Source organism: Ambystoma mexicanum, chromosome 3q (assembly GCF_040938575.1).
Source record: "Ambystoma mexicanum isolate Mex_15411 chromosome 3q, UKY_AmexF1_1, whole genome shotgun sequence".
In the NCBI taxonomy this organism is placed as follows: Eukaryota; Metazoa; Chordata; class Amphibia; order Caudata; family Ambystomatidae; genus Ambystoma; species Ambystoma mexicanum.
Genome location: NC_090926.1, coordinates 375,935,219 through 375,961,503, shown reverse-complemented (window position 1 = coordinate 375,961,503; position 26,285 = coordinate 375,935,219). Strand labels below are relative to the sequence as shown.

Below are 26,285 nucleotides of genomic sequence, written 5' to 3'. Positions count from 1 at the left end.
CATTTAAGAAAGAAGTGATCCATGAGGAGGCTTCATTGGAGAATTGAGCTGCGTGAATGAGATGCGAGGTGAGGATCTTGTGGTCCACAAGATCAAAAGGTAGCCGAGAGGTCCAAAAGTAGGAGGAGGGCTGGCTTGCCTTTGTCTATAATAGTTATTTAGGTTTAAGATCTAGGAGAGCAGTTTCTGTGCCATGTCCTTGTGGAAGCACGATTGCCTCTTGCCGAAGATGGCATTTGTTTCAAGGAATAGTTGAATTTGGTTGAGAGCCGCTTTGTCCGGGATTTTTAAGAGGAACGGAACAGTGGTAATGGGTCAGTAGTTATTAGGCGAGGTGGGGTCCAGGGAAGTTGTTTTGTTTGTTTTTTAAATAGAGGGCGTACCCAGCCTTTTTTAAGGCTGGCAGGGACGGACCATGTAGTAAATGAGGCATTGATAAATGCTGTTAGGATAGGTGCAAGGGAGTCAGCGCTTTCCTTAACAATGTTGGGAGGGCAAATGTCTCCTTTGCACATGGATGGTTTGAAATGTTTGAGGAGGTCAAGGACTTCTAGTTCAGTGACATCATGGAAAGAGAAGAGTTGGTTAGTGTTGTGGTGGGGCGGAGGGGGCTGGTCATACATGGGCAGGTCTCTGAATTTCACTTGAATTTTGTCTTGGAGAAGTTCTATTTCATTAAGCAGGGCCGCTTGTATGCTGGAGCACCATGCTTCGTCTTTAACTATCTCGTCGGGCTGGGAAAAAGGGGTGATAAGGGCTCAGAAAATGGAGAACATTTCCTTGGGTTGAGAGTTGGCCTTGGAGATGCGCAAGTTGAAGGAGAGAGACTTGGCTTGAGCGACTGCTTTTTTGTATTGCGTGGATATCTGTTTGAAGTCGTCTTTGGTAGAATCACTCGGCCTGGCTTGCCAGTTGACTAGAACGTGACATTTGTTGGTGCGTAGGGCTTGTAGTTCATCCGAGAACAAGGCATTGACATGCATATATGTTTTCTCTTTATTTTCTATGGGTGCATTGACCTCAATTGCTTTAGTAAGTTTGGTCGCACAAATATTTGCAAGTGTGGCTGGGTCATTAGAGAAGAGGGGCTTAAATTCTGGGACTTCCAGAAAAGGAAGGAGATTGCCTTTGGTTACATTTTTTGAGCTTCTCACTTGTGCTGGTGGGGCATAGGTGAGAGCTTTAGTGGGTGGGGTTGAGGAAATGGAAAATTGAATACAATTATGATCCGTCCAGGGGAAGGCAGTGATGGAGCAGATAGTGGTGGGGCAGTTGTGGTCAGCCACCCAGTCGAGGGTGCGACCCTTGCAGTGAGTTGAGCTGGTGACATTTTGTTGGAATTCTAGATTATTGAGCTCTTTAGTAAGGGCCTCTGCTGTTTTGTCTTTGGGATTATGGAGGCCTAGGTTGAGGTCTCAGAGTATAAGTGTTTTGATGGATTTCTTTAGGTTGACTCCTAATAGATGGAGATGTCCTTGGAAATCAGGTGCTGGGCCAGGAGGCCGATAGATGGTGTGTATATTTATGGTACAGCTAGAAGATGGGGATAGTTTGGCAGAGATTAAGTCGGCATTGCCTTCCCATGGGAGGATAACACTGTCTGATGGAGAGCAAGTCTTTTGTAATAAGAGCTACTCCTCCTCCTTTCTGCAGCTGTCTGGGCTTAGGATGGAGTAACCTGGTGGGAGGGCTAAGGAGATAGTGGGACCGGATGCTTCATGGAGCCATGTCTCTGTAATGGCGAGTAGCTCTAGGGTATGGAGGTTGTGGGTTTCCAGAGCATCGGCGGGGAAGGAGTATACATTAATAAGTGCGCATTTGAGAGCCAGAGGAGGTGAGTTTTTCTTGATGGGGCGTGGAATGAGGGATGGCAGACCCAGGAGCTGGGGAGGCATTGGTTAGCCTAGTGGTTAGAGATTTACGTGTGTGTGTGTGTGTGTGTGGGAATGGAGAGGGTAGTGGGAGTCCAAGGCAAGGGAGTCTTGGGTGATGTAACAGCAGAGACTTTAGATTATTTGGCTGTGGTGTACGTGGTGGCATAGGTGCAATGAGAGAGGGTGCCAAAGCTAAGATTCCTTGTAGCAGTGGATTTAGGGAGGCTATGGTGTTGTAGAGGTATAGTGCGGGATCTCAGCCTTGTGAGTCTGAGTGCTGAAAGGTGCAGGTAGTGGCACAGAAGCAACTGTGGGCGGCTAGGTGCGTGGGGGCAGTGAGGTGTGGATGGGACCACCTTCCCCTTGGTGAGTATTGGCAGGGGTGGTAGTATTGGAGTTAATCATAATGGGCGGCACAGAGAAGAGGTGAGTAATAATGGTGTTTATAGACAGGCAGAGGGTGATTTGGCTACATGCATTGAAATAAGGGTCCTGATATTGGAATATACCCTTGGAGGAAGACGCTGGTGGCGCTGATGTGCCTAATTGAAGGCAAGAGAGAGGTGGTGCTGGGGCCATCTAGTTAGTAGGGGCAGCTAGGGGTGCTAGGCTCTACAATAGAGATTGGGTGGCACTGCAATACACAATTGCTATGTGAGACGGGGCAGTGGTCTACACAATTTATATCTGAGGGAATGGGCTTCACATTTGATATCTGAGGCAATGGGCTACACATTTGATAGCTGAGGCAGGTGGCACTGCAGTAGAGAAACAGGCATGAGGTTGGCCCTAGGCACATGGATACCATAAGTAGACAGGCATATTTGCAATGATAGTGACTTTGGGTAATGCGGGCATGACATATCGGTAATCCGTTAGCGAATGCAGATGATGTGCAATGACAAAGGGCAGTGTGCACGAGGCGGAGTCAAAGTAACAGTGGCGGGCGCAAAAGCATCGGACTACCCTTGGGTGTGACGGCAATGTCAGGGAGGCAGCAACCCGATTGTGAAGGCTGGCTCCGGGTAGAAGATGAAGCAGAATGGGGGATGGACATGGCTGCTGAAAGTAAGACTTAGCTTGCTGTGTGTTAGTGAAGGAAGTGTCGGCAACATGGGTGTGCGGGACAAAAGCTCCCTCAAGGGCCAGGGGCTAGTGAAAGCAGGCACACAGTAGGGTCCAGATGGGGAAAGGTGGTTGGGTTGAAAAAGGCGGAAGAGTACTTAAAGGAATTTGGTGAATATATGGATGGCAGCGTGTCCAGCCGACGGCCTGTGTACTGCCACAGACAGGCCCTTTTTCACGGCCCTCCTGCAGATGGCTGGCTTCCACCTACCGGTGGAGGCTGGGGGCGGAAGTACGAGTAGCCAGCCAAACCGAGGCTGGAGAATGATATTTGCTGTGCGTTCCTTGCGATTAGGCAATGGGAGGCACGGCCAGTGAACACGTTGCAGTTAATGGCGTTCTATGGGCCAGGTGAACACAGTGCGGCTGTGAGCTTCAAAGGGCAATGAAACCTTTGGTTTCCTACGTCGGTGTGCTTCGGTGCACAGATGTTCAATTGTAGTGGAAAAATATAACAAAAATCAAAGTGCTCTTAACAAGAATGCTGTCTCACCATCGCTGTAGGGGTGCTGAAGTAACTCCTCACTGTTGCGCGGGGTGAGCATTAGGGAGAAAAGGCTCCAGCCCTCTCCTCCTGTCGTGTCGGCAGATGTGACGACTCCAGGGCACAGACAGGCCTTTTTTCGCGGCCCTTCTGTGGACAGCCGGCTTCCGCCTACCATTGACCATGCTTGTGACCCTTCGATGGATCAATGTATTTTGCTCTACAAAAATCAGAGTATTCTAAACCCAAGCTTTTAGAAATAAGTAACAGAATCAATCTTACTAAAAAGGTTTGCATCAGCTTGCAAGCAGGAAACCAGTGCTGGCCAACATTTAAGAGTTGAATCAGCCCTAGAAAAGTAAAATAGTTCTCTGAAACCATTTGAAGAGAAACATGGTAATTTAACATTTATTCCAAGGTCTTTTTTAATCCAACAACCCAGGTCAATGTTCATATTGAAGATGATTTGCCTAGATCTAGAATAATTTATTCAAAAATGCTTTTGTATGTAAGGGTGTTTTCATGTATTGTGAATGTAAACATTAGCAAGATGCAATATTGTGGATGACTTCCATAGCATTGAAAGTTTAAGGCACCACATTTAATGCATTTAAAAAAATATAATATTCAGATCAAAGTCATTACAACAGTGTTGCGTTCACAGTCCTAGGTTACCATCATTTGACACAATATGCTCACAGGACAATAGTGACTTACAGGCACCATACACTGGCTACTCCACTTCCTTGTGTCATGGTTTATTGGACGGTCACTCAACTCAGGGAGTTCCTTTCCCACCTGATTAAGGTGTCGCACAACAAAGCACTTAACAGATTCAAATTTGGGAAACCAAGCCGGTGTATAGGAAATAGTGTATATTTATTCAAATTTCTACAATGAATAATAAACAAAGCACAAAAACACCAGACACCAACTCTGTGGCACAACACAAAGCACAAATGCAAATTACTTGCATCAATTGACCGACATGCATTTCTTAATAGACTTACAGTTAACCACAATAAACAGGTTGAATTTGAAGATTTGAAATCACAACACATGATTGCTTTGGACATTAACAGATAGGAAATTTTAAAAACACACTGATGGCTTGGGTTATCACAATGCTCTGCTCTTCGAGCAGCTCCCACCACCAGGGATCAGTTATAGATGACCCCTTTGGTTTGAAGGCAAGGTGCAGGGAGGGGGATCATAATGGGAATTTTTTTGGGGGGTTTTATTTGAAAGGCAAGGTTTGGGAAATTAATTCAAGAAAAATAGCTTGGGGAACACAAATTAAAATGAAATCCAGGGTTTGGGGAATTTGGAATGAGTGGGAAATTTTTTTTCGGACAATTCATTTTCGCAGGGAAAGTAGAGTGTTGGGATTTTCGTTTTGGGGACAGTAGCACATTCAAATGAACAGCAGGGTTACCCAATTCCATTAAAGACTAGAGTAATTTACTGTGCACTGGTATAATCGTTGTTAATTTCGAATTTTGACACAAACATCACCCTGTGATAGCTAACCATATGGGAAATAAATTATATTTTTAGTGATATAAGTCAAAAGGGTATAACGCTTTTACCCCTCTTACAACTAATGGAAGAGCACCCATTAATAAAAAGGAATGTGATGAAACAGACCGCTTCCCCTCACACTCATGGTTGAAACGGATATGGTGTTTTTCTCCAAGGGAATATATTAAGAGATATTTTTAGTCAATTATGCCCAGGGTCTACATAGTTTGCCCCCCCTTCCCACTAGTGGAAAGGGATTAAGGTAGGTAGCTCCCCACACAATTGACAGTGTTGGGACATACCTGCTTACATGGGAAAGCTCTGTTCTTAGCTTTGGAGGCCAGCCAGATTTCAGACCCTCTTTCAGGAACGGGTAGGTAGCTCACACTTTTGGTCTCCATTGACAGCAAGGTCCCTCCAGCCAGATTGTAGGCCCCTCTCTCAGATAGGGCTGCCAGGTTCAAGGCAAAAGTGTCCCAGTGTCACCGGTCTATCTGCTCTCCTGGCCTTCCTTTTTGTCAGCTCTGTTGTCAGTCTGCTCTCCTCTTTTTGCCCTTCTGTCTCCCTTTAGATTGAAAACAGATATGTAAGTGCCATCAGCAATATATATTATGAATATTCCCATGCTATGAATTGGACATCTCTCTCCCCCCCTCCCTCTAATTCCACCCACTGCCAGGGCATGGATTTTGAGGTCTGCATTATGGATAATGGGGGGGGGGACATTTTTTACATTGTTTTTTCTCAAAACCTCACTACATGGCAAATATCTCCACTTTCAGATACATTTTAAGGGGGAATACTAATGTTCAGCACAAACTTCCTGTGAGAGGCTATTTTTTGTGGTTTTTTACCGGGCTTAAATAGTTACAATGGTGACACTTCAAAATCCAAGCATTAAATTCACATTCTATCAATTCACCAACTTTCGAGTTCCTCTGAATTATGAGAAGGCCGTGGTCATGGGTTTCTTCCCAATTCAAATTCTATCCATCATATATGGTTAATATTTACATAGACAAAACATCCTCACATGGCTACACTCCAATGACCGCCTCGCTCGACAATATACATTGTACCTGTGATCATATGACTCCTGCTCCTATTGAACCCTCTCCTATGCATCTTTTATGTATTCTTTTTGTATATCCACTAGTCAGACTGGTTGATTATGTATTATTGCCTCATACCTGTACTTGTCCTCACTCTGTAACTAAGCTTAAGTAACCATGTATGCTGTGGCACCCAGTTACCCAAGGGTCCAGCGCGCTTGACAAATAAATAAACATAGAACTAACGCTCATTTTGTGTTCTTTAATACGAGTCCTGGATGAGCTTGTTGCAACACACGCTTATCCGGTTAAGGCAATTTTGTCCCATGTTATTTGGATTTCAAGACATTAATATAGAAGCCTCAGTTTTACATTTCAGAAAATCAAGACAGTTTAATTGCTCACAATTCACATGACTTGAACAAGTGCTCATCAGTAATGTCTGTTCCTATACAGTCTGTGAAGATCCATTAGTGGCTCCAAGAGGCAGTTTATTGGGGTCAAGCTAGTCCAAGAGCTCAACTCTGTTGGCTGGCTTATCTGACCCTCCAACAATTTTGATCCAACTATTTTGCATTTTCACCCTAAAAGAAGACCTGCTTTTCCTGATGGGCCCAGCCCAAAGGTCTTGAGGTCAAAGTTTCAGAGGCAGACCTTTCAATTCAGTGAGGAAAACAAGCTACATAATTCTAACAGAATAGTATTTTAAATTAAAAAGATGTGTTTAACATGTAACATTTTGTATTTCATCTGGGCCTACTGTCTAGGAATGAAATATTTCTTTAATACAATAATCAAAAAGATAGGAGTCACTTTCAGTATTATTCACACATAGGCCACAGTTAACATAGGACACTAGTGTTCACTTCTACAACAAGTTAGCCTCTCCATTTAAATGTCATTTGAAAGTGTTTTATTTGTGACAAATGCAAAGTGCTTGGCTTCAATTCAGATTTCTGGATCACAGTCTAGCACTGCATTGAAATCAATGTGACATGCTGCTATCAGTCACCCTACATGAAATGGTAGCTTTTCACATTTCATGAAAACAGCATTTTCAGCCCAAACTGTCTTTTGAACTGCATTGGGCACATTCTGCTCTATTAATGTGTTAAGGCACGCTTCTCTTCACATTGAACACCTGTCCATTTTGGGAAAGATCAACTAGGCCCATTTCTGTTCCTTCATTAGGCCTTCTTTCAGAAATCAATATTTTAACTGGCCTGCATATTCCAATGGGTTTCAACATCAGCCAGCTTTAAACTCACAATATGGCCTTTCAGTCTGTTACTCTGGGGTGAATTTACATCCCACATATTCGCTGCCCACCACCCCCATTTCTTTAACTGGTCACTCTCAGAAAGAGCATGGGAGAGTTTTCTTTGTGTTTTTTTTATAGTTTTCCTCGTTGGAGCATGTTTTTCCCATCCTGAGGGAGTGGGTGATCTGGTCTGCACTCCCCCCTTTGGATTTTGGTCCTGGACTCCCTCCGTTTTTGTAACCTCCTACCCCCAGGCTGTGAAGGTAAGTAGTTATTGGTCTGCAGAGAGGAGTAAAAAAGAGAGGTTAAGTATATTATACAGTACTTATTTCCCCGGTAATTGGCATACAATTTGTAAAAATATCACACATTAACATTGATTTTCTGTCCCATGAACATTTCTACAACCATACATTTTTACACATTCTTCCAAAGTATGAATTGTTTTACTCCCTGTACCGTTTAATATTCTCCATCTAGTTTTCCATTATTTCCTGTCATTCTTCAGATTGTTCCTGGGCTCTACCCGTCTAGGGTGACAGCTCTTCTACTGATTTCTATGGACCCATCTCTCTTCCGTATGTTCTACTTTAGGGATGCGGATCTTATAGTCAAACAGGGTCATGTAATTGATTATTTCAAAGGCACTGAACCAAGATGAAAGGAACTTCTGCTCCTTTGTCTGGTTCCCTTGAAAATGGTACAGGTAGACGCGGTCATCTACTTCATACTCCTTCTTGGTAGTCCAAGTTGTAGTAGGTTTTCATCCCTTCCACCGACTTTTCTAAATTGCAGTGAGCAAAAGCGTGCCGATTAAGTCTCCTTAAATTTGCATTATACTCATGGGTAGTGGGCATGTTTATCGGTGCTACCTCATCTGCTCTACAGAACACAGTAGAAAAAAAACTATCTTTTGTCCAGTCATGAGCTCAAATGGAGACTTTAGTGGCAGATGGCATGCACCTAGTGGCCATCCGGACAAGCAGTAATCGGATGTCCCAACTAGGTCCAAAGTCTGCCACAACCTTATTAAAGATGCCCACCATGGTCTCATTGTACCTCTCACTCAAGGCTTGGTGGTAGGCCATGTGGAGTGTCTTTTTACCCATAGAATCTCCCACATCTTGGTCATCACCTCACTGGTAAAAGGACTTCCTCACTCTGACTCAGTCCTTTGAGTGAGGCCGAAACGAGAGATGATGTGGGTGATCAGTAGTGCGGCAGCTGTCTGTCTTACAATTTGGGGATGGAAGACATTCTACCCACTTGGTAAACAAACATGTTACCATCAACATGTATTTGTTTCACTGGTCCAAAGATATCGACTTGCTAATCTGACCAAGGCAGTGTTATTCCCCTTTTCTGTAGGGGAGCTCTGTGTGTGAGAGAACTTGCCTGAAACTGAGCACGCACAAGACACCCATTTAAGTAGATGTCAAGGTCCTGACCCATGTGTGGCCAGTATGCAACCCTGTGAAAAATGTCCAATGTAGTAGGCAGTGGCTGCATCATGGCCGTGACTCAACATCTGGCATCGGAATGAGGTAGGTAGCATTCACTAGTCACATCCAGATAGGAATCTCCGTACCAAAAAACACAGTCTTGGATTCTGAACATTGGAAAACTTCCAGCACACGAAGATCCTCTTTCCCGATAAGTGGATTCTGTCAGAGGAAAATTCACAGGGTCTTTAATATGTTGAGAACATTTCCCAATAATCAGGTGATCTTTTTGTTCAGTAATCCAATCTGCCTCTGGGGTTTCTTTACTCGACTGAGAAGTTGAGAGTTTATTGTTGGCATGCGGTTGGGACCTGGTGACCGGAGTGACTTGTATTTCCCCCAACAGGGATTCTGTTTCTATGAAATCCCTGTTAATGGCTCTGGTTTTTTGCCAACTGGTCAGCCAAGTCCTTGTCTTGTCTGGAGTGACCATCTTTTTCCAATAGATGATCACCTCATTCAAGGTTACCAGATCACCAATTGATTGGATCAATTTCCCATGCTTTAGTGGTTAGTTTTCACACAGCAAGCCTCAGTTTTTCCAGTTAATCAGGTGTTGCACTAACCCATTCCTGACATAAATCAGAGTCAGTGACTATCGAGTTGGTGTGTGCTGCAGTGAGGATGGCTTGATGTACCGCCATCAACTTTGCCACCAGACTACTTTGGGGACCCATTTTGTATCCAGCAGTGTGGAATGACTGGGTGAATGAAGCCCCAGAAACAAATGACTGCCACTAGTTCCTTCCCCCTCTCCCCCCCATGATGATGTTCAACATGCATCCACAAACTGTGGGTATCACCAGACACGGGTCTTCCTCATGGACTTTGTGCAAGGAAGTAAGGTACGCCTCCATATTGTCATTGGTCCTTAGACTTTCCTCCTCAAGAGTTGTCTTGAGCAGTCATAGAAGGCAGCCAATTCTTGCATGGACCAAATCCAGGAAGTAACTCTGGAATTACATTCCCTATTCAGATTCAGTCACTTTGTCTAGGGAGAGCATAATTGTGGAGAGTCATCAACAATATTTACAAAGTGGCAGTAATTTTTCAATGCCCACACCATTGCCCGGAGTTCCTTTTCGCAATCACTAAATTTTTCCTCCACAGAGGACAATGTTTGGCACACATATGAGATTATTTTGACGACCTTTTCGTGCTTCCGATTAGGCAGGTGGCTGAAAACGCTGTCTCCAAGAAGAACTCTTGTTCTTTATGGGGCAAGCCAAAAAAGGAACCTGGGAAAGGCTTCTTTGTTGTTTTACTGCCTCAGATAGTTCCATATCCCCACTCAACTCCGGCCTTTAATAAATTAACCAAAGGTTGAGTGACGTCTCTGCAACCTTCAATGAACTTTCTCACTATAATTTGTGAGTCCAAGAAGGCTTCTTAATTCAAGCTTAGTAGTAGGGTGTTCAATTTCAATAAGGCTTCCACCTTTTTTGCCTGGGGACTGAGATCAGGGGCGATCTCATGCCCTAAGAAGTTCACACAGGTCTTACACCACTGTGCCTTCTGGAAGGACAGTTCTGCTCTGGCTTTCTGCAACTGGGTCAGAACAGAGCGCATTTCTGCTATACATTCCTAAACAGTCGAGCTCTTGATAAGAGCAACATCCACATAGGCCAGGTTTCTCCCCCCCCCCTTCACCCAAGTCAGGCATAGCCTTATGTAGGAAGATGTTACATTTGTTCCCAGAGCTTATATATCCAAAAGGGGGTTCAGGTACACATTCTTGCCTACTCAAAAAGTAAAAGGCAAGCTTGTACTTCTCTTCCCTACTCACTGGTACTGTCCAATACCCATTGGTCAGGTCAATGGCAGTGTACACTTTGGATCTGTACCAGCTCTTTATTGATGTAGGAGATTGGCCATCTTGACATGTGGACCTGTTTGATCAACACTCAGGTCTGCACAGCCTCCATTGTCCACTCAATGGACTATCCCCAGTACCGGATTTTTAAAGGAAGTGTGGATTGGACCAACTATCCCACAGGATTCTAGGCGTTTAATAATCTGAGTGACTCCATGGACACAAGAAGTAACCAATATTTATTCACAAATACTGGCGCCATCTCATGGGCATGGTGGATGAATGTATATCTGTCCATCTACAGTCATAGGAGTCCACTTAAAAGATGGCCTTAAAAAAAAAAATCCAAAAACACCAGTTTTAGCTTCTGTTTTTGCTTCTCTGTCTCACAGGCATCACCAAGTTTAATCAGTTCTTCGACCATCTGCTTAAAGCCTGCAAAGACCTCAGGCTTGGTAATTGTCAGTTTCCTTCAGTTGGGTGGCGAAATCTCTGGTTATGGTGTTGGCCTGGATGTGAGGTAGTCACTGTTGACCCGGAATACCACCTCATCGCTCCTGATGTCACAGGTCACCTCTTCCACTGCATAAGGGCAGGAAGAGCACACCAAGCAATCCCCCACCAAATTGTCTGATGAAAATGTTTTCAGGAGGGATACCGTTGTTGATATTGAGGCAGGCAATTGGGATTGGTCCAATGATCTCATTACCTAAATCAATATAATGTTGGGCATCAACTGTCATTCCAATAAAGGTGTCCACACCCAAAGTGATACTTCGAGGGTAGCAGTTATCCACCAATATTCAAATGGTGTTGTAGGTCAGCTAGGGGTGTCAAATGTAAATACAAACCTTAGATAGGTGTCCGGATTTGAGGTTCTATCCTCGCTTAATTTTTAGCGGAATTGCAAACTGTCAGGAGTTCCTGGGATGGTTACCTCTTCTCTCACTTTAACCTCAACTGCATAAAACAGCAATTGAACTGACCAAAATGCTTTTTCAGTATTGTCAAAGCCCATGGGGCTCCCGCCCATTCGGAATGAGGCTTTATTATTAAGTCCAAATGAATTGCTAATTGAGAATGCTACTGCCTAATAAATAAAAAGGTGGAAGGGACAGCTCTCACGACCAAACACTTATGTTCTGTGCTTTTGTCACCAATGCCAATTTTTTGCATATTCCCGCTAGGCAGGAGATGTTTGGAATTTGTAGTTTCCAGGCCTACTTTCCATTTAAATTTAACTGTGGGAATGCTCTGGTCTTTTGGGAGTTTCCTAAATAATGCTTTGCTGATTAAGCTTCTTACGTTATTCATGAATACTCTGTCAAAAACAGGCTCCTCCCTCTCATGTATCTGAAAAGGCAAAACAGCTCTGCCATTCAAACTCACATACTTTTTGCTTTGTTTTAGTTTGATCAGTTAGTTTAGGTCCAGAGGACCTTGTCATGATCCTCCAAAGGGGGTCATTCCCCAATAACAATGTGTGCCCTCAGGAGTCACAAATATCACTGGGTGTTCCAACCTATGTTGCTAAATTTTAATTTCCAGAACCGCAATCCCCTTGAGGAACCATCATTCCCATCTTTAGCTGTCAGGGAATTTAGGGACATTCCCGCCCTTCCTGAGTTCAGTTGGTCAAAAACCTTTTTGGACATGAGGGTGACTTGGGATCCAGTATCCACACCACCACTGATAACTCACACTGACCCTGTACCTTGATGGAAGCATCCAAACATTCTCTCTCCTCAAGGGGGAAAAGAAAATGGATTATGTGTCAGCTTGATGGTTGAATATCTCCAACATAGTGTGATCTTGGACAGTTTTCTATGTCGGAGTCCGGGAATAGGTATAAAAAAAAAAAAAGATTTCGCATACAGAAACATGGAGTTAGGGAATCCTTTATCTCCCCCGATTTTCTGCTGCCCCCTTTTGCTGCAGACAGTTCCCAAGACCTGTGGAGGGGTGGGAGGGGCAATACACATGCGATTTCTGGGTGACCTTGTTGGAGTTGAATAGCTTCTTCCTCTGGGTCGGTTTTACCCAGTCAAAATAAGGGTCTTCTGGGACCCATTCTCCTTGCGAGGGATCCCTCCATCCCTGAAAGAAGATTCTTACCTGCATTTCTCCAGGGATTCTTCTCCTTCCAAAGGGATGATGCGGACATCCTCCACAAAATGGGTTTTCTTTTTGCTTTCTCCTACTTACCTTATGTTCTCTATGTTGCAGCTTTTCAGGGGTAGACCCTTCATATTTAGGCACATTTTTCCAGGGGTTTTGTTCCTGTGGAAAAGGAAGCTTCCTTTAGGGCTGTGCATCTCCCTCACAAACCTGTTGGTTGTCAGATTTTTCTTTATCCACCCTCCCCCCTGGGTGACAGATTCCAGTTGAGGGCCATCTAACCCTCAGCATGTGACCCAGGTCTTGGGTTAGTTGTCGGACCAGTCGCTCCAGTTGTGAAAACTGATGGTAGGGAAGGTACCTTTGCTGCTCCTAGAAAGGGAAACTGTCCATCCCGGAGTAGTCCAGGTATTGAAGTTTCCCTGATAACTTGCCATCCTAGGTCTCCCTTCTCCCATGTCCAGGAAATAGATAGTTCTGAAATTGGGGAGGATTATGCTGGAAATTAGGGGTAAGGGGTACCTGGGAAAAGTTGGGAAGTGGAGTATTACTTCCATCCAGAGGGAGGTGTGGAAGGTGGTTTCCTGGGGCAGTACTACCCGATTCGAGGCCCCAAACCCCTTTTGCCAGGGGAGTCCATATATATATCCAGGTATAGGTTTTGTAACTGTATTTTGGACTTCTAGATGGCAGGTTCATTCATCTAGCATCCTGACAGAGGAGACCCTATGATCCAGCGGGAGTCTGCCTGTTCTGCTTGTTGGCAGGAGTATCCCCGCCCATCTCCAAGTACAATGGAGGAGTATTTTTTACCTCAGTCACCTTTGCGGCAGCAAGTGTTGGATGGTTTGGGAATTATTTTCAGAGGGCTTGTGGACCTCATAGATCCTGGTGGCTTGTACGATCACCTAATCCAGAGTCCTACACTCATGAACAAGTCACTAATTAGGTCATAATGCATTTACAGAGCGGTCCCCGCTATTGGTATTCATCCACCTAAAAGTCTGGGCAAATGCTAGTTTCAAATGCTGCACGAACTTCTAGGCACCTTCTCTTCCCCCACACTGCAGCTTGCATGCTGCCTTGCAGGCCTCTTAGGTGGACCTTCTGTGTTGATCTTGATCCTCCAGCCCTGCAAATAAGCTAGAGTACTCGGGGAAGAATGTCCATTTGACAAACTCCATGCAGTTGCCATCATTTTTAATTCCAAATGTTTTCATACAGCTCTAAATGCTCCCATGCTGAATATCTGGCATTCTTACGTTAGTGAGTCATAAAGCTCTTCATGGTCTTATCTGCCAAATTAGGCACAGAACCCTTCAGTTTGGCAAACTTCCTTTTCTGCTGCACCTGAGCCCACACACTCCAATTCAAGAGCTGCTACGGTTGGTGGTCCATTCCCTATACTCTAGGTGCTCCATACTTCTGGAGCCACAGGGTCTCTCTCCTATAAGGCCATGAACTCAGTGTCTTTCCCCCTTGTAGTCCCCTCTCGGTACAGAATACTCTTCCTCATCCCTCCTTACAAGTATTGTGGAAACATCCCCACGCCCCTGTGGAAGGTTTCTTGATGATTTTCTAGACCAAAACTCTGTCTCTTTCTGAAAAGCAGTCTCTGGTCCGTTTGTAGTTTCATTTTCTGCCAGTCCAACTCCCTGATCTTTTCATCATAGGAGTCGTCCTGGTCAGACGTACTTGCTAGGGTATTTACCAGAGCCCCCTGGACCAGCCACCTTGCTTTCTGCATGGTAGAGATGGATATTGATCAATATCAGATAGGGACTGGCCTTCTGGCTCAGTTGGACCATGCCTGGGTGGGTCCAGCTTCCCCAATGTTTCCCTGTTCTTGAGTAGTATGCATGTCAGCTGCACTCTGGACATATGACATGGTTAATTGGTTTGAAGTCCCTGGTAGAAAGGTCACCACTCCATGATCGGAGGTCAGGCTGCCTCAAACCCTTTTTGCATTTGGCCATTTCATTTTCCAGCCTATCACACCCATTTTTCCCCATTCCCCCCATCTCATGGGAGGGAACGGGGGGGAATGCAGAAACGTTTTTAATTGATGCAAGGTCTTGCGCGACTACTGGCATTTTACTTGGGGCCTTTAAACGATCTTATATTTCTTCATAATTGGATTTTGTGAGGGTTGCATCATGCACACATTCAGCCCGTTTCATTTTCAGGCGACTAATCTCTTGTCATGATGCCTACCTCCAAGGATCCAGGTCCGACCCAGCAACCCCAGGGAAGTGCCAGCGGGCCCAAGCTGGGGCCCTTGGACACAGTCCTGGTGCCAGGCTCATGTTGGACCCCTGTCCTGGCACCTTAGGTGCCAGGCTCATAAAGCAAGACATGTGTTCAAGTGTTTTAAGGTGCACTTACCTGATGCAGACCATGCTGCTACATCCAGGCCCTCTTGAGGCCTGAATGGAACTACTTTCCCCTGGGTGTGGTCAGGGAAGGATACATACCTGGAACTTCTTCCAAAGCTATTTAAACCACACCCGATCAGCAACTCACGCTTCGCGTTGTTCTGCTCCTCGCAGCTGGACGCTCACCGTGTCAGCTCCTGCATCTGGACTTCAGCCACGCCTGTCAGCATCCTGGGTCACCTGCTAAGAGAGAAAGAAGACCTTACCTGCTAAAGCTGCATCACGGAGCCTTCACACAAAAGCTTTTCACTTCGATCGCTGCAGCGCTGCATTTCACTCACCTTTCCTGGGCACCTCCATCTTCAGCAGTGATCATCCGGATCCGCAGCCACTTCCCAGAGCCTAGAGAGAAAAAGACAAGAACACAAGGTGAGAGAAGGAAGGGAATAGGAAACGCTCAGTTTCCTTCTAAGACTTACCTGTTGGGTCATTCCCATTTCATTTCGGGTCCTGCCGCTTCCTGGCATTCCAGACCCCGGCCCCTATGGGGGGGAAAAAAAGACAAAGACATTGAATGAGCGAATGCAAAGACATTACCCGAACGCTCATCCAGAACTTACCTGTCATTTACTGGAACGGCACGTTTCACTTCGGGTCTGCTCCATATCTCCGGCATTCCAAATCCCGGCCCCTAAGGGGAAAGCGTTAGCGCTTGCTGCAATAAGATAATAAACATTATTAAGCTTGAACTTGCTACAGAACTCTTACAGCGCCTTACCTGAATAGTCAAGCTTATTTGAACTCCCATCAAACCTCAATCCAGTGAAGTAACTGGGTTTCAACGCACCCCTGCATCAGAAGCAGGATGGAGAACTCATCCTTCCAGATCCTAAGGTGAGACTTCACGGGGAATCGAGGAAGGGTATCGTGGAGGTTGGAAGGGAGTGGGAGGCTTGAGCATTATTCCGTCAGTAGGTAATACTCCCTTTTCACGCACAGGGGAATATTCCTGCGAGCCAGTGAGTCCATCTTCAGAGTCCTGCGCTTCACCATAGAAGAAGCATCAGCACTCGAAGCCAGACCTGCGCCTCCGTGGGAATCAGGTGAGCGTGACATCTCTTTGCACTGTGTTGCCTGCACTAAGTCAATCTCCACTTGCCTTACTTGTTCCCTAAATTGTAGATTTCTTCACCAAATGTCAGTCATTTCCTGAGAATCCGATTCATTTTTCTTCTGCATATGTCTGACACTTCCTGAGAAAGGACACTAGTCTCTTGGTTTACTCTGTCTTTCATCAATTGCTTTCTGTTTTTCAACGTGTCCAGATTTGGTGCTTTTGATCAAATTCACCTTCAAAAATTAATTGGCAATTGAAATGTGATCAAGTCCTCTAAAAGGGAGCATTATGAGCAACATTATCCTTTAATTTGTGTTGCAGTGCACCCAGATTTTTCTACATGCGTTTTATCTTTTAGCTGTTCAATGACTTGCTTTAACTCTAAACTGTGGGTCTGTTGCACTTTAGCTTCCAGTTGTTTCAGCTCCCGCTGGGCTCGATACAAAAGCTCAGCCTGGTTTTGCACAGAGGTCACACTACATCGTTCTCCCACCAACAAATGGAAGTGCATATATGCTTTTAGCCGAGACATTTTAATTTGCTAATCTCTAGTAGTTTGTGTTATAAAAGTCTGTTAAGGTTTGATGCAACAGACCATTATCCAGCCCACGTGACAACTCAAAACTCAGTTTATTGGCCGATCACACAAAGGTGGTTCCTCTCCCCCCGGCCCCCCGCCATGTTCAAGGTGTAGACCAAAGCGCTGAGCAGATTCAAATTTTAGGCTTCCAACCTTACGACACCATTCAGCAGATACCCTCCATCACCAATAAGCTAGAAACCAAGCCGATGCATAGAAATATTAGTGTAGATGCACTCAGATTGCTACAATGAATAAATAAGCACAAGAACACCATCCACAACACAATAAGCACAAATGCAAATAACTAGCATCAATTGACTGACAGGTATTTCTTAAAACTGTTACTGTAAATCCAAACACATTTTAACATTAACAGATTGGAAATTTTAAAAACACACTGATGGCTTGGGTTATCACAATGCTCTCCTCTCCCAGCAAATGGTCAGTTATTTAGGACCCCTCTGGTTTGAAGGCAAGGTAAAAGGAATATAATGGGAATTTTGTTTGGGCTTTTTATTTGAAAGGCAAGGTTTGGGACGTAGTTTGGGTAACACATTGAAAAGAAATGCACGGTTTGGGGAATTTGGAGGAGTGGGAAAATGTTTTCACAGGGAATGCAGGGTGTTGGGAATTTTCGTTTTGGGGACACTAGCACTTCAAATTAACAGGAGAGTTAGCCAATTACATTAAAGACTAGTCTACTAGGCACAGGGATAATCTTTATCAATTTTGAAACAAATCACCCCATGATCGATGGGAATTACATATTTTTAGTTATGTAAGCAAAGGGTATCATGCTTTTACCCCCTCTTCACGAATGAACAGAAATCGGTTAAAAGAGCTTCCCCTCACTTCCGATATGGATATGGTTTTTCCTCAAGGGAAAACATCTTTAAGTGATATTTTTGGTCACATATGACCAGTGTCTATACAGTTTTGAAGCCCCCCCCCCCCCCACCAACCCATAGAACGGGATTAAGGCAGGTAAGCTCTCCCCACAATCTATTGCTTTGGGATATATCTACTTACATGGGAGATCTGTTCTAAGCTCACGGCAGCCAGATTTGGGTCTCTAGACACAGCAAAGTCCTCCAGCTCCCAAGCAAAAGTCCCCAACAAGTGTCCCAGGGTCTCTCGTCTGTTCTCCTGGGTGTCAGCCTTCTTTGTCAGCTCTCTTTTTACCCTTCCTTTTCCCTTTAGATTGAAACAGATATTTAGGGCTGGTGACATAAATATTCCCACACTATGGATTGACCACTCTCTTGCTCCTCCCACCAATTGCACCTAGTGCCAGCTGAAGGGCAAGGTGGTCTGTATTATGGGGGTATATGAATCATCTCCAAATGACAAATTGTTTTCTTCAAAATCTCACTACATGGCAACTACCTCACTTTACAGATACATTTTTGAAACTCGCATATCAGAGAATACAATGTTATTTTGGCACAACCTTCCTGTGAGCAGCTTTTTTTGTGGTTTGTCTGAGCTGAAAATAAATATATGTCCAATCATTACTTTTGCATTTTATCAGTTCACCAACTCTCGAGTTCTGGTAAGGCCAGGATCATGGTTTCTTCCCATCACATATGGGATACTACATAGAATAGACATTCATTTTTGTGATCTTTAATATGAGTCCTGGATGAGCTCATTGCAACGCATGGTTCTCCCATTAAGGAGAATGTGTCCCAATGTTATTTGGATTGCAAGACAGAATAGAAGCCTCAGTTTCACATTTCAGAAAAAGGTCATAGCTGATTATCAGTAATGTCTGTTCCTACAGTCTGAAGATCCATTAGTGGCTCTGAGAGGCACTTTATTGGGGTTCCTAGTCCAAGCTATCAATTCTGTTGGCTGGTTTAATCTAACCTTAACACAATTTTGATTGAACTCTTTTGCATTTTCAGGTGGGCCCAGACCAAAAGGTCATTTTTTTCCCAGAGGCACAGACCTTTCAGTTTAGAGGCGACACACAAATCTAACAGAATTGCATTTTAAATTGAAAAACAGGTTACATTTCCCCCATTTTATCTGGACCTGCTGTCCAGAAATGAAATCGTGCTTTAATAAAAAAGTATTGCTTCACTTCTGGATCAGTCTTGTGCTACATTGAAGTCAATGTGACATTCTGCTACATTCTCCTTAAAATGGTAGCTTTCCATATTTTATGAAAACAGCATCATCCACAATTGTGTTTTGACCTGCATTGGCACATTCTGCTATATTAATGTTTTAATGCACACTTTCCTCAAGTGCTTGTCCATTTTGGGAAGCGTGAAAATGGCCCATTTTCAGCAGCCTGCTTCAAACCACCAATAGGGCCTCGCATGGCTGCTCAGTGTCACTCATGGGCGGCTTGGTATTTTAGTAACATGCATTATATAACAAATTGCCTAGGGCACATGGCAAACTGACACTCATTGTACATTCACAGCCCTAGGTAGTACTACCATTTCCTAGATATTCTACTCATGCTCAGGAATGGTCATTGTCAGACCATGCCAAGTTGTGGTGGGATTAAAAATCCCATGCATACATCACTACAGGCAAACAAATGACTACATGGGCATAAAGCATCAGCCAGTTGGAAAGCAGCACTGTATGTGGAGGAAACAGTCAAAGTCAAATGATTCCTCTAGTCACAGGTTAGAATAAATGAGTGGCATGTAGAGCAGGAAATGGTTAAGCTGCATATGGCTGTATTGGTTTAAGTACTCCCAGAGCACTTCCAAATTATGGGCAACTCCTGGTCTAGACCCCAGGCTAGTCCAAGGGAGGATCCCATGCCATTCAGCAGAACAATCGATCACACTGCCAGATTTTCCATGCATGAAATGCTATATTGCAAACTCCTACCATAGTAGGAATCAAGTACAGATGCAGCAAGTAAATGCTCCCACTATGAAATATAGGCCATGCTCCCAGGCAGCAAACCCAATCTCAATGTCTTAGACTAAAACCTTAGTGGAAAACCTGAACTACAAATCTTGGAACCAGATTAGCTGCCATCCATGGGGAATGTGCGATCAAGCCTTCTTGTAAAGAGAAGAAGGCTTTTGTAGCAATTGTATTTCAAATAGCTTGGACAACCCCCATTAATAAGGTAAGATATGCTGTGTGAGTAAAGTACAGGGTTACGGAGTAAACCCATCCAGTCAGACAATTTTTCCCCCCAAAAAAATGGCCAGTTAATGAGATGACCCGTGCTTGCCACTGAAGCAAAAAGGAGCATGGGAGAAACTATTCCAAAACCAACATACAGGTGTGCGACTGTAAGGGGAGCTTGCACATGCATTAAGACCATGTTATGACTATAGATTCTGATAGGCAAGTCTAAAAAAACTCCTCAGAGGAAAGCTAGATGGAGGATTTGGGTTTATTGTGAGTACCAATATTATGTATGTTCAAATATTAGCAATGAGACAAGATCTACAGCATGAAGTCTCCATCGATTCTCCCGTTGAAGGGGTGGAATTCAGAAAGCTGAATAGGTTTATGCCAAAAGGTCATGTCAGGGATGACATGTCACAATTCTTCACTTGCACCCAGAGTATGAAGTATACAGATGATTCCAAAATATGAGTTTGCCTAACACCATAAAGTTCAGGAATCTTCGTCCCAAACTCCTCTATTCAAATACTGAAATTACCATTCTGAAGTGGATGCAGCAGTAGTGGTACACCCAACTGGCAAGGTCATTCTTGAAAGGATAGAAAGAAGACCATGTACAGCAAACTGGTGTGAAGGGCTACATATCTATGGGAATCTCACATGGCATGGTTAGCCAAATGGATAACCATTGCATCCGACCAGCTCATTCCCTGCAATTAGGATGGCCAGCCATCAGTACTGCACCTTCATATTAAGTGAAAGGGTCAGCCATTCATAGATCAGGGTCTCCTTAGTGTGCTACTGACATGTAGCCGAGGGCAGCATTAACCAATGACTCAGAAGTTAAGGCAGACCATTGGATACTATGCACCACCACAAGCTATCCAGTGATGTAAATGAAGACTAATTACGAACCTTAAATACCAAAAAAACCTATCGAATTTTGTATCATATAGGGGTGAGAATGGGAAATGTTCCACACAAGCATGCGCTTTAGACACAATTACTAGATTAACCAGCACATGTTACATTGGAGCCTCCAATAAATGAGCACGTTACTGGTCAGGATTTATTGTCCCTGAACTCCGCTAAAGAAAAGTGCGCATTTTTTGTTGCACTTTGGCTTGCTGTCCCACTAGCAAGGCCAACAGCCTGGGTTGTTTGTGCCCCAAATAAACCAGCTCATGCCATGCATGATTTGGACCCTTAGACTGGCAATCAGTAGGTCACATGTTGTAGTGATACACAAAATTGCAACCTTGCCAATCAGGGCTTTAGATGACAGCATTAGCCGCTGAAAGCCAATAGTGTATTCAAAGTATGTGCCAAAAATGCTGACAGTAGTCTGTTGTAGCACTTCCATTATGCAGTAGTGAGCTACAAGGAATATGCAGGCCTAGTATGAGTGATAGGTCACATTATGCATTGTTGATAGACAGGCAGGGAGAGGGCCCTAGCTCTGTAGCTAATTTTGGAGTGTTTGGAACATTATGGCACCTATATAGCGCTTAGATAGCCAGTCTTAAGCGCTATGAACACTAAGCTATGAGTGCATGCCTTTTAGAGCTTGCAGATGGGGTTAATACATCCCTGCTTCCCTTAGAATATTCTGCCTCACTAACGGTAGCCCTGCATGGCCCCAAGCTAATCTTCCTTTTCTCTGGGAAGGCACTGATAAGACATTCCTGAGCTTTCGCGCAGATGGGCCAGGGAGGGGCTCAGAAGAAGCACAGTGGAAATTAACAGAGTTGGGTTTTTTCCATGAGCCAGCCTATATTTTGCACAGGGAAAGTTCTGGAACTGTGCGTCATGGATGGGCAGCACGAGATTATAAAATATGCATGCTCACATGACTCAGGTGGGAGATCGTCCTGTGGACTTGGTTCGAGCAAGATCAAGTGCCCGGAATTGGAGCTCTGACGGCACCCAGCAGCGCTGTCCTCTGAGCGGGGCTTGTTACAGCTAGCTTATGAGGGCCAGGGTCTCCCAGTGCTGATTGAAGGGGCGTAAGACTGTGTTTCTCTATGTTTATCTAAGTTCTATGTTTCTCTATATTTTGCATTTCTCTAAGTTTTGTGCTTTGTAATCTTCTCTAAATTGAATCCCAAATGTATATGAAATTCACTGTTTAGAATAAATACTAAAACTTATTGAAGGTGTCATTTGTCACTAGCATGAGATCACTGCTCAGCACAATAGAACCTGTATTTTGGGCTGAATTGGGTAATTATTGCTCCCGAGGGCTGGTCCCGAGGACGATTTGGCCCATATCAAGACACATGTGCAACAGGCATCTTCTACCACAGTCTCTCTGCCAACCCTTTCCAATAAAGATTATACACTGTGCAAGTCCCAACCCATCAGAGTGGTGTTTAGGCAGTAACAGGATTCCACACCATTGTGTATAGATTTGATTTTTTTTTTATTTTCAAGCATTTACACCAGCCACACCACATTTGTGATTACGGTACAGCCAGAGGCCAACGAAATGTGCCACAGCAAGACCTCCCAGACCAAGGAACATCAGGAATCCAACTGCAAGTACCACTGCTATGGCCCATTGTGGCACCAAGGACACCACCGAGCTGCGAGAGCCTGTGGGAGGAAGCAGAAACCCATGAGTGTAGACTACAGCTTGTTCCATGGATTTACTTGGTGAATTTTGCATTGGGCTTGTAACCCTAGTTTTACTTTACCTAGCCACCCTTTAGCACAACAGCGAGGACGGGCCACATACAGAGGCGCTGCAGTGGAAGAAGATCTGCAAGAGGGGAGGGGGGAAAATGCAGGTTCTCTATGAGTATCCCATGTGAAAACTATCGGGCCAAAAGTAAATCCTTCAAAGCAGATCATGTACTTACAGAAAACCCCTACAGACAGGTCCCCAATTGTGCAGCTAAGCAAAATGGCAAGTACAACCACCATTTTAGACATCTCACCTGGCCCTTGAGATTCTGCTGCGCCGAATCCACAAAGGTGAAGGTGCTGACAGCGAAGCGCTGGTAGTGTGATGGTAACTGGAGAACAGAGGAAGCACCACCAACAGCATCTGATAATTATCTCCAGGAAAGGGACACCCCTAATTTTAAACAGGTCGGTCAGAAAGTATACACCAAGTACACCCCTCCCCTGCCCACACCAGGTTTCACCTGTTCACAAGGATGGGCCACTGCATTGGGTCACTGGAAGGGGTGGCCCAACACTGGTTCAGAACAAGCATCAAGTTGGTCTGTTCTCTGCAGGATTCTGACCTCCACAAAGACTGGTTCTCGAAGAACCTTCACCACTGCGTATTGGCTGGATGTGTAGTAGGAGCCATAGAATCGATCTGTAGAAAGAAGTGTTAGTATCAAAAGCTGCAACTAAAGCCAGCTGAGCTAGCTGGTGGGGTGAAGGGCTCACGCAGAAGGCTGCACCTCATCTGCTTATCCCAAGATGGCTAATCATTTAGCACAGCCTTCATTAATGTGAAATAACCCACCCACAAGCCCTGATCTACTGCACCAAAGTACACAATCACCTGGTGATGTACTCTACCCAACCAGATAGGAAGCTGGCAGCAGCAATACGAGGCCTAAATAAGGTAAATGGTGATGGCTCGAGTTGGATGGATGGGTGGATTTACATGTGTAAATCAGTCAACCCAATACTAGCCAACAAGCCATTTACAAGTAAAAAGGCCAATGTAGGCAAGTATGTCTATTTGAAGAAAGTCTGACGAGTCGTTAGACGTGCCAATTATTCTGCATGAGGCAAAAACTATGGAGCTTTTAGCAGGCAGGCCTTGGGTTGCTGCTCTGCAAATATCCAAGATATTCGTAGTCCACATTAAAAACTAAAAACTGCCCACAGCAGACATTGAGGCCCAGATTAGATTATGTAGGTTTATAATGCACCATAGCCCACAAACATCAGGACGCACAGAAGACAGAACATGAATGACAAGACAAGCAGATGAGTCATCCATGAGTCAATGCCTTGATACCAATATCTGTTCATAAGGCTTGATAAAGGAGCACTTGTGATAGTATTAACTCAGAATACACAGTGCTGGCCTCAGTATTAAGATAACTGAGAAGAGAAAAAACAACAAGTTGATGAACTGATCACCCATGTGTGGAAGAAATTCTGATTCAGACTGGTGCCCCATCACATTTCTTCACTGGCTTATTGAGCAACACTCACCATTTGCCTTATTCGGAGCCCAGATCAAGGACTTACCTGTAGCAATCCAGGACTTCTCACTGGAAGAGGTGGCGGCAGAGTGAAGACTTCCACCTGCAGTGGGATGGAGCCGCTACTGCTGGTGAAGGTGCAGCGCACAGTCAACCTGACAAGAATCGTTAACAATCCATTAGTGGACATTAACAGATGGAGTGGCAGTAATTCTCTGGCTGGGGGCGGGGTGGTAAACGGAACCCTTCTGAAAAGGGAGAGGCTCAACGCGGAGTGGAACCATATGGACGAAAGCCACGCAAAGGCTAGATAAGGGGATTGTTTGACAGTTGAAGATTGTTTGGGTAGCTGTGCTAAGGGGCACATCACACACACACCCCCCCCCCCCCCCACACCCCAACAAGCAATCATTGCAGTGTATCCCAGACCAACTTCCAGGGCTTGACTGAGACAGGTTTCTCATAGATTCTCCATGCTAACCAGGAACTTGATCATTACAACTCTGAGCCCAGTCCGACTGGGCACCGGAATGAACCAGTGGCATTACCAGCTTTGGGGCAGACAGGGATTAACATTATGAAAAGCAGTGCCAGTGCCTCCTCTGGTGACTGATTTGAACATAGCTATTCAACATTTGTGGTGGGACGCGCACTGGAATTTTGAAAACCACCTTGACACTGCAAGAGCCCATGTCCCAATTTATGAACAAACTAAGTTGCATATGAAGACTATATTAACAAAATGTACCGGAAGGTGCTGTCCCTGCTGATCGAACCACTGCCCCACGTGACCACATCATGAGAGGCCTCCAAACTGTTCTCATATACAGTGGTATCACCCATCACCTGTTAATTAGAATGCACCAGTCAAAACAAACCACCACATGGACTCATGGAACAGAGTAAGCAGCATAATTATTCAACAAGTACTAAATTAGAGGGATATTGGCTATGTGCTAAAGAGCAGGCAACCCTTGTCTGTAAGAATATTGACTTTATGCACACAAGCTAAATCTGGAGGGACAGCGAGAACTTGCCTACTCACTCACCAAGAAACAATTAAGCAGCCATTACAATGACTTTACATTCAATGAAAATTCTACTTGGTAGTGGGGGCTGCCAGTAGAGGGTGGAAGGGAATTCTAGTTAGTGAGGGGGATGAGACAGGTCCTAAACTACACATCTGAATTCTAGCTGTATTTGTTAGTGCACATCAGAATTAGGGTAAGCATGCATGTACAGACTGGACACCACAGCCCCAAAAATGCCAATAGGAAGGGTACAAGTCGGTTGCGGTCCTTGACCCAAAAACTCACCCGTCGCACACCCCCACATGACAGGGGGAACTGGTACACCACAAAGGCCTCACTCTGAAAGGAGCGCAGTCCCGGCCGTGTACTGCTCACGGTGAGTGATAGGGCAATTGTTGCTTGACCATCAGCAGAGCATTGGCCAGTCACTAACAAAAAAAAGAAAGTCAGTCCTCTTGCCAACACCACACGATATTGCAGACCTACTGACACCACTGTGCATCCTCACCCCCCCCCCTATGGTTAGGTGGCAACTACACCTTGTAGACTAGGAGCAGCAGCGCAACATGCCAGATGGCTTCCTTTGGTCCTCAAAAGCTTCAGTCTACAAGCGACCCAAACATCAATGGCTTGCATTCCTTCACCACCACCGTCCCACCCACACAAGAGGCCTGTATGCACTAAATCAGCCTCAAGGAAGCAGGTCAACGTTGCATAACCCAAAACCTGCAAGGAATACCCAATGAAAATGTACCACAAAAATAAACCGCTTCAGATGAAAGCTGAGCCAATTTAGGAATATCCAACTCTACAACCCCAATCAGTGGCACATCAATTAACTCACTAGCAACAGGATATCACCCATATTCATCTCATGGTGAGCCACCCCAAAAAAGGAGGATCCCTTGCACAACCAAATATCAATATGTCCCTACTAACACCACCTCCCCAAAAGGATCCAACACCACAGGTTATGCAGATGGTTTAACCATCCTACAGGAAGCCAATCATAAAGCAGCACCCAGTAGTCTTTCCACTCCTATAGTAGGAGGCCACCATACCAGCACTCCTCATAGGACTCGACCATCCAACCATTGACCTACTCCTCCTTCCGCACCTCCTTGAAAGCCCTTCTTCCCCACT

The 26,285-nt window shown here is 44.7% G+C and overlaps 1 protein-coding gene across 6 annotated transcripts in view; it reads right to left on the bottom strand.

The window, feature by feature from the left end:
- Window positions 1–22,371: 22,371 nt before the first annotated feature.
- The window catches only part of LOC138582595 (zona pellucida sperm-binding protein 4-like), a 50,456-nt gene continuing 46,542 nt past the window's right edge, over window positions 22,372–26,285 (bottom strand). For 4 of the 6 annotated variants that reach the window (XR_011305051.1, XR_011305052.1, XM_069654009.1 and 1 more), the window contains 6 exons: window positions 25,428–25,570; window positions 24,860–24,957; window positions 24,158–24,266; window positions 22,876–23,264; window positions 22,633–22,697; window positions 22,372–22,531 (listed from right to left, as the gene is read on the bottom strand). Coding sequence is in view for 4 of the 6 variants with exons in the window: in XM_069654009.1 (XP_069510110.1) it covers window positions 23,217–23,264; window positions 24,158–24,266; window positions 24,860–24,954 (252 nt within the window). In the remaining 2 variants the exon portion in view is untranslated. Of the gene's footprint in view, window positions 22,698–22,875; window positions 23,265–24,157; window positions 24,267–24,859; window positions 24,958–25,427; window positions 25,571–26,285 lie in introns of all 6 variants that reach the window. The other 2 variants (XM_069654012.1, XM_069654010.1) reach the window with 2 other exon arrangements.